Raw genomic sequence first — 12,792 nt, 5'->3', positions numbered from 1 at the left:
AACCTAGAGAGTTCTTGTTCAACCACTGTATTATGCTGCCCATTTAAAGAAAAATAGTGTAATAGTAAAGATGCTTTAGATTTATTTTAAATATTAAGACTGTAGTAAGAAAATACACTATCTTAAGTACTTCAGCATACATAAGTACAGAGGCACAGCAAAGATTAAAGCAAAAGTCAAAGAATACCTGGTATTCCAGTGGCTCTTACATATGAGAATATAATATTTGCTTTTCCTTTCAGAGCATTTTCTATGTTCTGAAGGTCTTCCAGGTTGGTAATATATTTCACTTCATTAAAAAGAAGAGCACTGAAATAAATACAGACATAATTAGTAGAAAAATCTGGTATGTATTTAGTGACACCACACTTCAGTTAAAGAACCTAACCAAAAGAGAAATATATCTCCATTGAACAAATTATCAGTAGTGATAATGTAAGCATTTTAATGATACTAAATTAGAATCACTCTCCAGATCATTAATCTGTCTCTGAGAACATCAACCAGGGACAGTTGTGAGACGGTGTTCATTCTCTATTACAATGGTCTCAACAGATTAAAACTGTATTCACTAACACCCTAGTCTGGCCAAATAATCCCACATAGATCTCTCAGCCTTGAACACATTTAAGCCCTTCACAAACCTAAACAGCAGGCTTCTTTGCATGGCCTATAAGGTCTAACAAGACCTAGACCTTGTCTCTCTCTCCAACCTCATTTTGTTCTACCATTCCTCATGTTTACAACATTCTAGGCAAACCTCAGAGCCTCTGCACACAGTTTTCTTTGCTGGAAGCTATTCCTTTTGTTCCATTTTATAAGTATGATCTCAGATTAAACATCACTGCCTCAGAGAAGTCTTCCCTGTTGGTCTTGTGTAAGTAAAGCCTGTAGCATTTTCCTCTCATTTCACTAGTTGATTCCTTTATAGTACTTATTACAATTTATAATTATTTATATATTTATTTACTTGTTTATCCCCACCTTTCTCATTAAACCCTCACGCCCCTGAGGCAAGGATTTTGTGTATTTTATCACTATATCTGTAAAAACTTATAATACAGCCTAGTACATTGTAGATATTCAATAAATATTTATTGAATGAATGAAAGAAAAAGTAGGGCAGGAATTACTTACTCATTCTTTATTTGAAAAAATGGAAGTTCAAAACACTGAAGAGCTTACTCAAAAACGCATTTATTGCATCAAGAAGCCAGGGACAGAATACAGAACAGGTGTTCTCAGTACTAGTCCAGTGATCTTTCCACCTGACTGTAATTCTTCCAAATCATCCCTTCGGTGCATAAGTCAGATTGACTGATCATATTTATTCATCCCAAATTATCCCTTTTTTAAAGTTGTCTACTTCTGTATAAATTATCTATCCCTAACAACTCATTCCACTTAATCCCCATGTGCATAAGTTGTGTATTTTTGATAGGCTAAACTTCAAAAACTTTTGAAAACTTTTCAAAATTTTCATGTTGCAGGTCCAATACTTAAACGAACAAAAGTTCACTCAAATACTTCAAATAAATTAGTCAAACACAGTTCCTCCTATAAAGTTTTTCCTAATACAGCAGTTCTCAAACTTTTGGTCTCAGGAAACTTTTATATCCTTTAAAATTACTGAGGTCCTCAAGGAGCTTTTGTTTATGTAAGTTATGTTTATCAATAGTTGCCAAAATAGGAATTAAAACAGGAATTTAAAAATATTTATTAATTCTTAAAAATAAATGCCATTACATGTTAACATAAATACTTTTTATTTAAAAAATAACTAAAATTTACAAAACCAAAGGAAAACTTAGTGAAGAATGGTATTGTTTTACCTTTTTTTTTTTTTTTTTTTTTTTGAGACGGAGTCTTGCTCTATTGCCCAGGCTGGAGTGCAGTGGCACGATCTCAGCTCACTGCAACCTCCGCATCCTGGGTTCAAGCGATTCTTCTGCCTCAGCCTCCTGAGTAGCTGGGACTAGAGGTGCGCACCTCTATACCTATTTTTTTTTTGGATTTTTAGTACAGATGCAGTTTCACCATATTGGCCAGGCTGGTCTCGAACTCCTGACCTCATGATCTGCCCGCCTCGGCCTCCCAAAGTGCTGGGATAACAGGCGTGAGCCACCGCGCCTGGCCTTGTTTTACATTTTTTGCAAATATCTTTAATATCGGACTAAATAGAAGACAGCTGGATGTTCATTTCTGCTCCTGTATCCAATCTGTTGTGACATCACACATCATGTAGCCTCTAGAACCCCCAAACCCCATTCATGAGGGAATGAAAGTGAAAAAGCCAAATAATGCCTTAGTATTACTATAAAAATATTTCCACTTAGCAGGCACCCTGAAAGCGCTGCCCTAACTTACGCTGGCTGAAATATTTCCCCATTCATTACAGATTTGTTCCACTTTTTAAAAGAAATGTAAAACTTGATCTTCTATCATTCCCAGGGCTCTCGTTTTGCTTTTATAAGAAATATTTGCTGGGCAGTATTCACTATGTGCTAGATATTTTCAGGTTTTCATTTAACCCTTCAACAATACTTCTGGAACAGTATTACACACATACTCACACACAGGCAGCAATCTGAGAGACTAAGTAACCTGCTCCAAATCATACTTCTAGTTGCTGGTAGAGCTTCTGACACCAAGGCCAGAATTTTCTAAATTGTATTACTGACCACTCATAAAAATGGGAAACCAGGTGGAAAGGTGGCAACTAAAGAATGGCAATGGAGTCTCAGTGGCAAGCTGAACTATTGACTGCCTATACATTTTGACTAACAAGTCCAGAATCACCCTTCAGTTACTTCAAAACAGTTGGGTGGTACAATCTAGTTAACTTAATTGGACTACCATGTAAATTCTAGGCTTGGAAATTACATTCACCTAGTCATGACTTTTATTGTTTTATTATCTCCAATCTATTTGCTTCAAAAATTAAATCTGAGTGTACAACCCTCCCCAACCATTGTTTGCAATAAAGACTGGCAAATATTTATTAGGTACTTACCACATGCTAGGCATAGTACTAAGCACTTTATGAATAGTGGCAATTTGTCAATTTGGGGGCTGCCCACTCCCTTTTGCTTTGTCCAGTTTTCAAAGTCTTCAAGGTAGGCAGAGCCCAAGTGAAAGATCACACTGTCAACCTTGCTTTCCCAGATTCCTTGTTACAAGGCATGACTATCTGACAAACAATCACTTGCCTGAGATTCTGAAGCAGGAGCAAGTGATACCAAGAACAAGGAACAGTAAAGAATTATTTCAAGAGGCAGTGGCAATAACAGTTGGCTTCAAAGGTAGCAATGACAAGTGTTAGTCACAGCCCCAATGCAGGTAATGCAAGCCATAGTATCTAATGCTCAGCAATAATGCAGCTGTCTTCCTCAGACTCATTCTATATCATAACTTTCACTGTATCCAGAGCTGTCTAACCTTTGAGTCCAGTTATCCAGCTCTTCTAGCAAGGCTGAGATTTCCTATATCCCCTCCAAATCCTTTTCTGCTTAAGCCAGTCAGACCCAGATTCTAGGGCTTATAACTAAAAATCCTCAGCAATGCACTCTGTCTTGTTTAATTTTCATGGCAACCATCTGAAAGTAGAACTATCATTAACCCCATTTTAAAGATAAGGTCATGGGGCTTAAAGAGGTTACCCTGCCTAATGTCCCAAAGCTCATTAAGTAGTCATTATCCATGACATAATAATAACCAAAACTAATGACATTCATAATGTAATGATCTCTATTATTTCTCCCAATGGCTTCCTCACTTTAATATATTCTTTAATATATTAATTTTCAGAATATGAGGATCCATTCCACAGTCTGTGCTTCCTTACTCCAGTTCCAAAGAGGAGAAATACTGACAAAATGGGTTAAAGGAAGTCTCTCTTGGGATTTTCTTGCTCTGTTGATGGGGTAAAACAGCCTGGGGCTGCTCTAACTAGGTTCTTCCTGTCCCAGAAAGGCCTTCATTTTCTTTGGCATGCTTTTCCTGAGATTTTCTTGCAATAACTATTAGGTAGATAAGATATTTGGCCAAGAATTGAGTGGGTGTCAGAAAGAAAAACAACGAAGGGTCTACCTGACCCTACTTTTAGAGCAGCAGGCAACTCAATCTTTTTCGAGATACAGACAGTTTCTGTATTACATTTCTGTCATCATTCAAATTCTCAGAACCCAACAAAAAGGAAAATGTAAATGTTTTACCATACCAAAACCCCCAGGAAAAAAAAAGAGAGGAAGAAATGACTTTTATTTAAATTAATTACTGTGTATTATGACGGGGCAGATTCACACATAAAAAGAAATATCCCAAACTCTTTTAATAAGTATATCTAAATTAACACAGATTAAAAACAAATCAAACAGGTAGAAGCCACCTCTTGAGAGTACAATAATAAAGTTCGCAAATATCAGTCTCAGTCTTTTGTCATAAATTATATATTCTCCTATTAGCTTGTTTCTTATAAAATTCTTACTACTAGAAACAATTTTATGACCTTAAAATTTAAGAGTATTTCTGGTCTTCCCATTCTTAACAACGAAAAAGTAAAACTTCCAAATTCATCATCCACAAATCCAAAATTTAAGCACCTAATATGTGTCATGTACCACGTATGCACTGGTAGAAGCACTTTGTATAAAACTTTGCAGTTTGGAGATATAACCATTAATACCAATTAACAGAGCTGTAAGGAATTCAAATCCAAGAAAAGCAATTTTTTCTCATAATTTCCCAGTAAAAAGTACGTCATTATCGAACAGGAACCCACCTGACAGTATCTTATAGGAATAAATCTGATACAGATAAAAGAATGAGCAATAGCTCAATACCTATTCAGAAGAGACCAGCATGGGCACAGTTCAGGAGTTTTAGAGGAGGACAGTTGTAAAAGTAACTTTCCCCTGAGGTTATACAGTAACAGTGCCTAAACACTCAATCCTTACGGTCTGCAGTAATGTGTTAAAGAATAAAATATTAGTAGAAACTATGACAGTTAAAAATCATTCTTCTAATATTTGAAGTTCATGTTATGAGTAGTATGGGTAACATAAAAGGAAAGGAACTTCTGTTTTCTAATAAAATACAGTATTGTCACAAGAAGTACCATATCTTAATAAAGAGTCAATGAGGTTTCACTGTTTCTTACTGGATTATCTTTTCCTTTTGCATCATTTGGTGATTTTTTTTCTTTTGCATCATTTTATTTATTTATTTATTTTGAGGGTCTTGCTCCGTCACACAGGCTGAGTGGCAAAATCATAGCTTACTGCAGCCTCAAGCTTCTGGGCTCAAGCCATTCTCCTGTCTCAGCTTCATCCAAGGAACTAGGATGACAGGCACACATCACCATGCCTGGCTAATTCCTAAAATTTTTTTGTAGAGACTGGGGTCTCATTATATTGCCCAGGCTGGTCTTGAACTCCTGGCCTCAAGTGATCCTCTTCCCTTAGCCTCCCAAAGTGCTGGGATTACAGTGTGAGCCACCTCACCTGGCCTGAGGATTCTTAGGAGTCAACAATGAGTACAGGTAAAAAAGAATGGGCTGGGCATGGTAGCTCACTTCCTGTAATCCCAGCACTTTGGGAGGCTGAGGCGGTGGATCACCTGAGGTCCAGAGTTTGAGACCAGCTTGGCCAACATGGTGAAACCCTGTCTCTACTAAAAATACAAAAAATTAGCTGGCCATGGTGGCAAGTGCCTGTAATCCCAGCTACTCGTGAGGCTGAGGCAGGAGAATCGCATAAACCCAGGAGGTGGGGATTGCACAAGGCCGAAATCACGCCATTGCACTCCAGCCTGGGCAACAAGAGTGAAACTAAAAAAAAGAAAAAGAAGAAGAATGGCCTTTCATTGCAACTGCTGCCTCACGGCAAACATCCCCAGCAACTGCCACACCACGAACTCACATTTGTTTTTTCTTCTTAACTGATAAATAAAACTTCCTGCATTTATATATATATAAAACAAATAACATTTTAGATCACTGGGAAAAATCCATAACACATTATTTTCACGTGTTATTTTGATCATCACAATAATCTCATGAGGCTGCAAGTATAACACATAAGAACAAGGAAAATAAATATAAATTGCTCATATTCTCAATCAATAAAAATTAGTTGGGCCGGGCGCAGTGGCTCACACCTGTAATCCCAACACTTCAGGAGGCCGAGGCGGGCGGATCACAAGATCAGGAGTTCGAGACCAGCCTGACCAACATGGTAAAACCCTGTCTCTACTAAAAATACAAAAAAAAAAAAAAAAATTAGCCAGGCGTGGTGGCGCAAGCCTGTAATCCCAGCTACTCAGGAGGCTGAGGCAGGAGAATTGCTTGAACCGAGGAGGCGGAGGTTGCAGTGAGCTGATACTGCACCATTGCACTCCAGCCTGAGTGACAGAGTGAGACTCCATCTCAAAATAATAATAATAATTAATTAATTAATATAAAAATCAGTTGTTACTTTCCTTTTCTAAATACAATCCTCTCTCAGTATCCTCAGGGGATTGATATCCAGGATTGATTCTCGGATACCAAAACCCATGGATGCTCAAGTCCCATATAAAACGGCAGAGAATTTGCTATAACCTACACACATCTCCCTGTATACTTTAAATCATCTCTAAATTGGCCGGGCGCGGCGGCTCAAGCCTATAATCCCAGCACTTTGGAAGGCCGAGACGGGTGGATCACAAGGTCAGGAGATCGAGACCATCCCGGCTAACAAGGTGAAACCCTGTCTCTACTAAAAAAATACAAAAAAAACTAGCAGGGCGTGGTGGTGGGCGCCTGTAGTCCCAGCTACTCGTGAGGTTGAGGTAGGAGAATGGCATAATTCTGGGAGGCAGAACTTGCAGTGAGACGAGATCCGGCCACTGCACTCCAGCCTGGGCGACAGAGCGAGACTCCGTCCCAAAAAAAAAAAAAAAAAAAATCTCTAAATTACTTATCATACCTAATACAATGTAAATGCTATGTTATACTATATTTTATATAGTATATATGTTATAGTATATATAGTATAGTGTATATGTAGTATATATGGTATATATAGTATCTATATAGTGTATATATAGTATAAATAGTATATATAGTGTATATAATATAGTATATATGTTATACCATATTTTAAATTTTATTTTTTTTACTGTTGTATTGTTATATTTGATTGCTTTTTCCAAATATTTTTGATGCACTTGGAGTTGAATCCACAGATGCAGAACCTGTGAATATAGAGGGCCAACTGCATTACCATTCTTAACCCCATCTAGAAGCTGGAAGTAAAATTTTCCTCACATAGTGAATGAACCACTCAATTCTACCACTTTTCACTTTGTATATTTAGAAAGCAGAGTTAAGAATTTTTAGACTATAAATCCAAATCTCATTTTTAATTTAAATTTCATTTATTTCACAAAGTGGTAATACTTTTATAGGATTCGAAACACAAAAGGTACCAAAAAAGTTAAAGACTAAAGAGTCTACCTAAAAGTCCTTCATCCCCCACCCCCAGCTTCCCCATATCATTCCTATCAACCAATGTGTTCAGTTTTTGTGAAACCTTGTAATATTTATGCCACATACATGTATACTATATGCATTTATATGTGCCCCTGTAGAAAGAAATCCTGTGTTGCTCTCCCAGTGCTCCCACACAGATCAAGTCTCCTGAAGATCAAATCTAGCAAGATAGAAAAATGGAGAATTCTCATTCCAGGCATGTTTCCTTTTCTCCAGGAGCCATCTGCTTCCATTCAAAGAGAAATAAAACATATCTGTCATATTGCAAAATATATATTTGGTCCTCAACCCCGTTTCCTGGCATACAACTCTTAATATCCTTACAATCTCCACCAAACTGATGTCTTGTGTAAGCTAATGTGCTGACTGATGACTGGCGGATAGCTTTGGGATGAGGCCTGGTCACTAAAAGACCAAGGCATGATTAGAGGGTTAGGACTTTCAGCTCCAACCCTCAATCTCTGAGGAGGAGAGAGGTGCTAAAGGTTACTTGGTCACCAATGGCCAATGGTTTAATCAATCATATCTACATAACAAAGTCTCCATAAAACCCCAAAGGGACAGAGTTTGAAGAGTTTCCAGACAGCAAAATGCACAGAAGTTCCTGGAGGGTGGCACACCAGGGGAGGGCATGGAAGCTCCACGCCCCTTCCCATGTGCCCTGCCCCATGCATCTTTTCATCTGTATCCTTTGCAATACCCTTTGTAATAAACCAATAAACGCAAATAATTGTTCCCCTGAGTTCTGTGAGCCACTCTAGAGAAACAGCCAAGCCCGATGAGGGGCTTGTTGGAGCCATGAGAACCCAAATTTATAGCTGTTCAGACAGAAGCATGGGAGCTTCTGTCCTATGTGACTGGCATCTCAGGTAGGGGGCAGTCTTGGGGACTTGGCCTTCAACATGCAGGATCTGATACTATCTTCAGGTAGGTACCCTCAGAATTGAATGACAGGACACCCCACTGATGTCAGCTACAGAGGTGGTGTGTGGAGAAGACTCCTCAAACATCTGGTCGCAGAAGTATTCTATGCTTTGAGGGAACAAAGGAAAAATAATTTTTGTTTTTTCTACACACTATCTTCTCTTCCCCAGAGTCAAATGCTTATATTTAGGGATAGAGGCCTTCCTCTTCTGCTCTTACATTCCACAGTAAAAGATAAGCACTTTCTTTTCAGAGGGGAAGAGTAAGTGTGTCAGCTCCTATATAAACTCGGATATTAATAATGTTGAAGTTCTCCTTCAAACCTTGCTATGTATAGGAATAAGCATCTGACTCTTGCCTTGTCATTCTGCAGAGAACTAGCTATGAAGATTGCACTACCATGCTACTCTGGCTGCTGTTATTGCTGTAAGGTCAGTTCTCAAATTCAGAGGTCTTCTATGTGTGTATAACACAGATATATATATAAAACACAGACACACAAGTAGGGTAACAACTCAGACTCTTCAGAGTTTTGGACTTAACACCCCCTCTCCTATGTAAAAAGTATTATGCTATGCCCTAACCATTTGATGTATTTCACTTACTATATCCTGCAAAATCAATGCGAGAAAATTTTAATAGACTGGCAAGTCACTATATTTTAAATCAATGATGTTTCAGCAATATTGTAAATATCCTACCAAAAAAGGTACATAATTGACAATAATGGTCCAAAAATATATGTTTCAAATATTAACAATTAGTATAAACATAATCCTAAGTTTATACTTGTTATTCTATCTCAGATTTCACTAACTTAATTTTTTCTTCAATTCCATATTCTGAAAATAACAAATTATCTAAAACGTTGATCTTTTCTGTTGACGAAGTAGCAAAGTTCAAGTATAACTGTAGGTCACTGGTCCAGAGTAAAACATTCTAAATAAGGAACAATTCAAATGCTTTGGGATAAAAGTAATAGCATGGGTTACACATTTTTAAAAAGCAAGGCAAATAAAGTAACACATATTCTGTAATGCAAGCTTTTAGTTCATAAACAAGTATTTTGAGAAAAATCCAAACATCTGTAAATATTTCTTCTTATTATTAGGCTAAGTAGTGGATTTAGATCAAAAATAATGGAATAGTTAAAATTAATATATTTTCATATGTATGTCAATGAATTTTTGTAAATGGAGGCAATCCCAGGAAATTTTGACTTGCCTGTTTACTGACTAATAAAATGTAAATGTAGAATTATATATGATATATATATACAGCTCTTATGTACATATCTAATAGTAGATAAGAGTATCTTAGAAAAAAGGCAAGAATATAAACAAAAAAATTGCTTAGTAATAAGTTACAGTAATAATATCCTTAATATAAGAGAAATACTATTTTGCTTATTATTAATAAGTATAATAGTTGTAACTAGTTCATTTTTCAATTTATAATAAAAATCCATAAGATTGAAAGACACAAAATTAGTATGCAGAAATCAATCTTTCATATACTGGTATATATATTATACCAAGGTATATATATGTGTGTATTTATATATAATATCTATTATTATAATACCTATTATATAAATTATTACATAATACATATTACATAAATTATGTATAATAGCTATATTATAATATATAATATGTATTATGATTATATAGAATAGATATTAATGATTACTATAATTATATAAATACCTATTCTATATAATTATATATAACACCTATTCTACATATTTATATATAATACCTATTCTACATATTTATATAATACCTATTATATGTATTTATATGTAATACCTATTACATATATTTATATATATCTATTATATATTATATATAAAATACCTATATATGTATTTGTGTGTATATACATATATATAATACCTAGGTATATATATGTGTATATATATTATACCTCTCATATAATAGATAAAGGTTTGACAGGTATAGCCTTGGAATATTGCATACGATCAGGCCTGAAAGATCACATAAGGATGTTGGCCTAGAGCTGGACTCCTCACTTTTCAGTGGCTACCCAAAAGCCTAAGCTTATACAAAGGGAAAACAAAAATTCCCTTCCTCTGACCCCATGTCTACTCTTCTACTCTTATCTCCTGCTTCACATTTTATACTCTGGTAAAACCACCACCTTCTCCCAACTACTTCTAACCTCTATGACAAGCTTGTCCAACCTGTGGTGGCTCATGGGCCACATGCAGCCCAGTACAGCTTTGAATATGGGCCAACACAAATTTGTAAACTTTCTTTAAACATTATGAGATGTTTTTGCAAATATTTTTAAGCTTGTCGGCTATCATTAGTGTATTTTATGTGCGGACCAAGACAACTCTTCTTCCAATGCAGCCCAGGGAAGCCAAAAAAAAGATTGAACATGGCTGCTCTATGCCTTTGTCACAAAGTTCCTCTTGCTTTTCCCATCTTCCCCTTTTTCACCAAGTACTTACCCTTTAACACTCATCCCAACTGCCACTTCCTTCAGGAAGCCCACCTAATAAATATCCACCCTCATTCTAGACATGAGTAACTATTCCCTTCTCTGTGGATCCATTAGCCCTTATGCATACATACTTCTACTATGTTCCTTACTTATCACATATTAATAATAGATCCTGTTTCTGTATCTGTCTGTGCAACACTAAATTCCTAGAGAACAGAAGCCATATCCTATTCTGTTTTTTATAGCCAATGTCTAACAAGTGTCTGGCACACAGCAGGAACATGGGGAATAATCTATTTGTGGATTTCAAGTTCTATAAATCAGCATTAGTACAGCACTTAGAACAGGACACTACTAAAGGAGGATTGAATGAGCTGAGCCTCATGGGGTAACCAGTTTAGATAACACAGTCCTCAGTGCTGACAGCCTCTCCATATCTAGCGCCAGCTGTTTCAAAACCACCTTGTCATCAAGTTGTTCAATGTGGATATGCCACTCCAGGATTTGGTGTCAAATGTGGATTCATACTTTATGAAAAGACTTTTTTTTCTGTTTCTTCACCCTCATTTCTGGGTCATCAGGTATCCACTGGAAAAACAGCTGCTAACTAGTAAGCTTCCTGAGAACAAATGTTATATCTATTACTTGGACTTCTTGCTAAGCTTCATAGAACCCCCACCATCAAGATGGCTACCCCTCTGTCCCAGGACAGGGATTCCAAGGAATTCCTTCCTCGAAAGACCATCTTCACTCATTACAATTGGTTCCTTAGTCTACAAATATCAGGGCCCATGGTTGTCAGGAATTTCTAAAGGCCTTTTGTTAACATATTATTGGGACTGGAACATTTGTAAAGTGATAAGCACAACTTTTCACCTGTAAGTTTTGAATTTCCAGGAGTTAAACTACCAATTTTTGTAGGTAAGAGAGGAAGAGGAGACCCAAGGAGAAAAAGACCGTCAATGTCAGCAAAGGTCTTAGTGGACAACAGGCTTATAACATTAAATTGGAAAAGTCCATGTAAACCTGTGTCCTTAACAAGTTATATTTTCTAGCTCTGTTACGGAAGAGAATATCAGACTTAATTCAGGGAAAGATTCCAAGAATGGTCCCCAGATAGACCTAAATACCAGGCATGGAGATTCCAGGCCAGAAAACTTAAACTTTCTCTCTCAGTAAACACTGAGGTATGTGCTGGGACAAACTCTTTCCATACTAACTGGGCAGGCACAGAGCTAGAGAATCCAGAAAGAAATCCAGCTGGGATAAGAAGAAAGCCAGGTACTTAAAAAATCCCCATGAGAATAACGAAGATGAGTGGCACATGCCTATGGTCCCAGCTACTCGGGAGGCTGAGGTGGGAGGATCGCTTGAGCCTGGGAGGTGGAGGTTGCAGTAAGCCAAGATCATGCCACTGCACTCCAGCCTGGGTGACAGAGTAAGACTCCATCTCAAAATTTTAAAAAATTAAAAAAAATAAAAAACAAAGATGAGGTTCCTACCTGGTACTATGGTCTAAATGTTTGTGTCTCCCCAAAATTCATATGTTGAAATTCTAAATGCCAATATGATGATATTAGGAGGTCATAAGGGCAGAGCCTAATGACCTCATTCAAGGGCAGAGCCTAATGAATGAGATTAGTGCCCTAATAAAAGAGACCCCGAGAGAGCTCCTTTATCCTTTCATCATGTGAGGACACAGGGAAAAGATGACCAGCTACAAACTAGGGGCCCTGACCCAACACCAAATCTGCCAGTACTTTGATCTTGGACCTCCCAGATTCCAGAACTGTGAAAAACAAGTTTCTGTTGTTTATAAGCCACCCAGTCTATGGTATTCTGTTATAGCAGCCTGAACAGACTAA

At 37.0% G+C, this 12,792-nt stretch overlaps 1 protein-coding gene across 4 annotated transcripts in view; it reads right to left on the bottom strand.

The window, feature by feature from the left end:
* The window catches only part of LOC105481818 (thioredoxin domain containing 16), a 129,106-nt gene that overhangs the window by 100,296 nt on the left and 16,018 nt on the right, over positions 1-12,792 (bottom strand). For all 4 annotated transcript variants that reach the window (XR_011625880.1, XR_011625879.1, XM_011741568.3 and 1 more), the window contains exon 7: positions 188-309. Coding sequence is in view for 2 of the 4 variants with exons in the window: in XM_011741568.3 (XP_011739870.2) it covers positions 188-309 (122 nt within the window). In the remaining 2 variants the exon portion in view is untranslated. The remainder of the gene's footprint in view (positions 1-187; positions 310-12,792) is intronic.

This window comes from Macaca nemestrina, chromosome 7, assembly GCF_043159975.1.
Source record: "Macaca nemestrina isolate mMacNem1 chromosome 7, mMacNem.hap1, whole genome shotgun sequence".
NCBI lineage: Eukaryota > Metazoa > Chordata > Mammalia > Primates > Cercopithecidae > Macaca > Macaca nemestrina.
The sequence above is the reverse complement of the archived record's forward strand: the minus strand, read 5'-3'. Positions and strand labels throughout refer to the sequence as shown.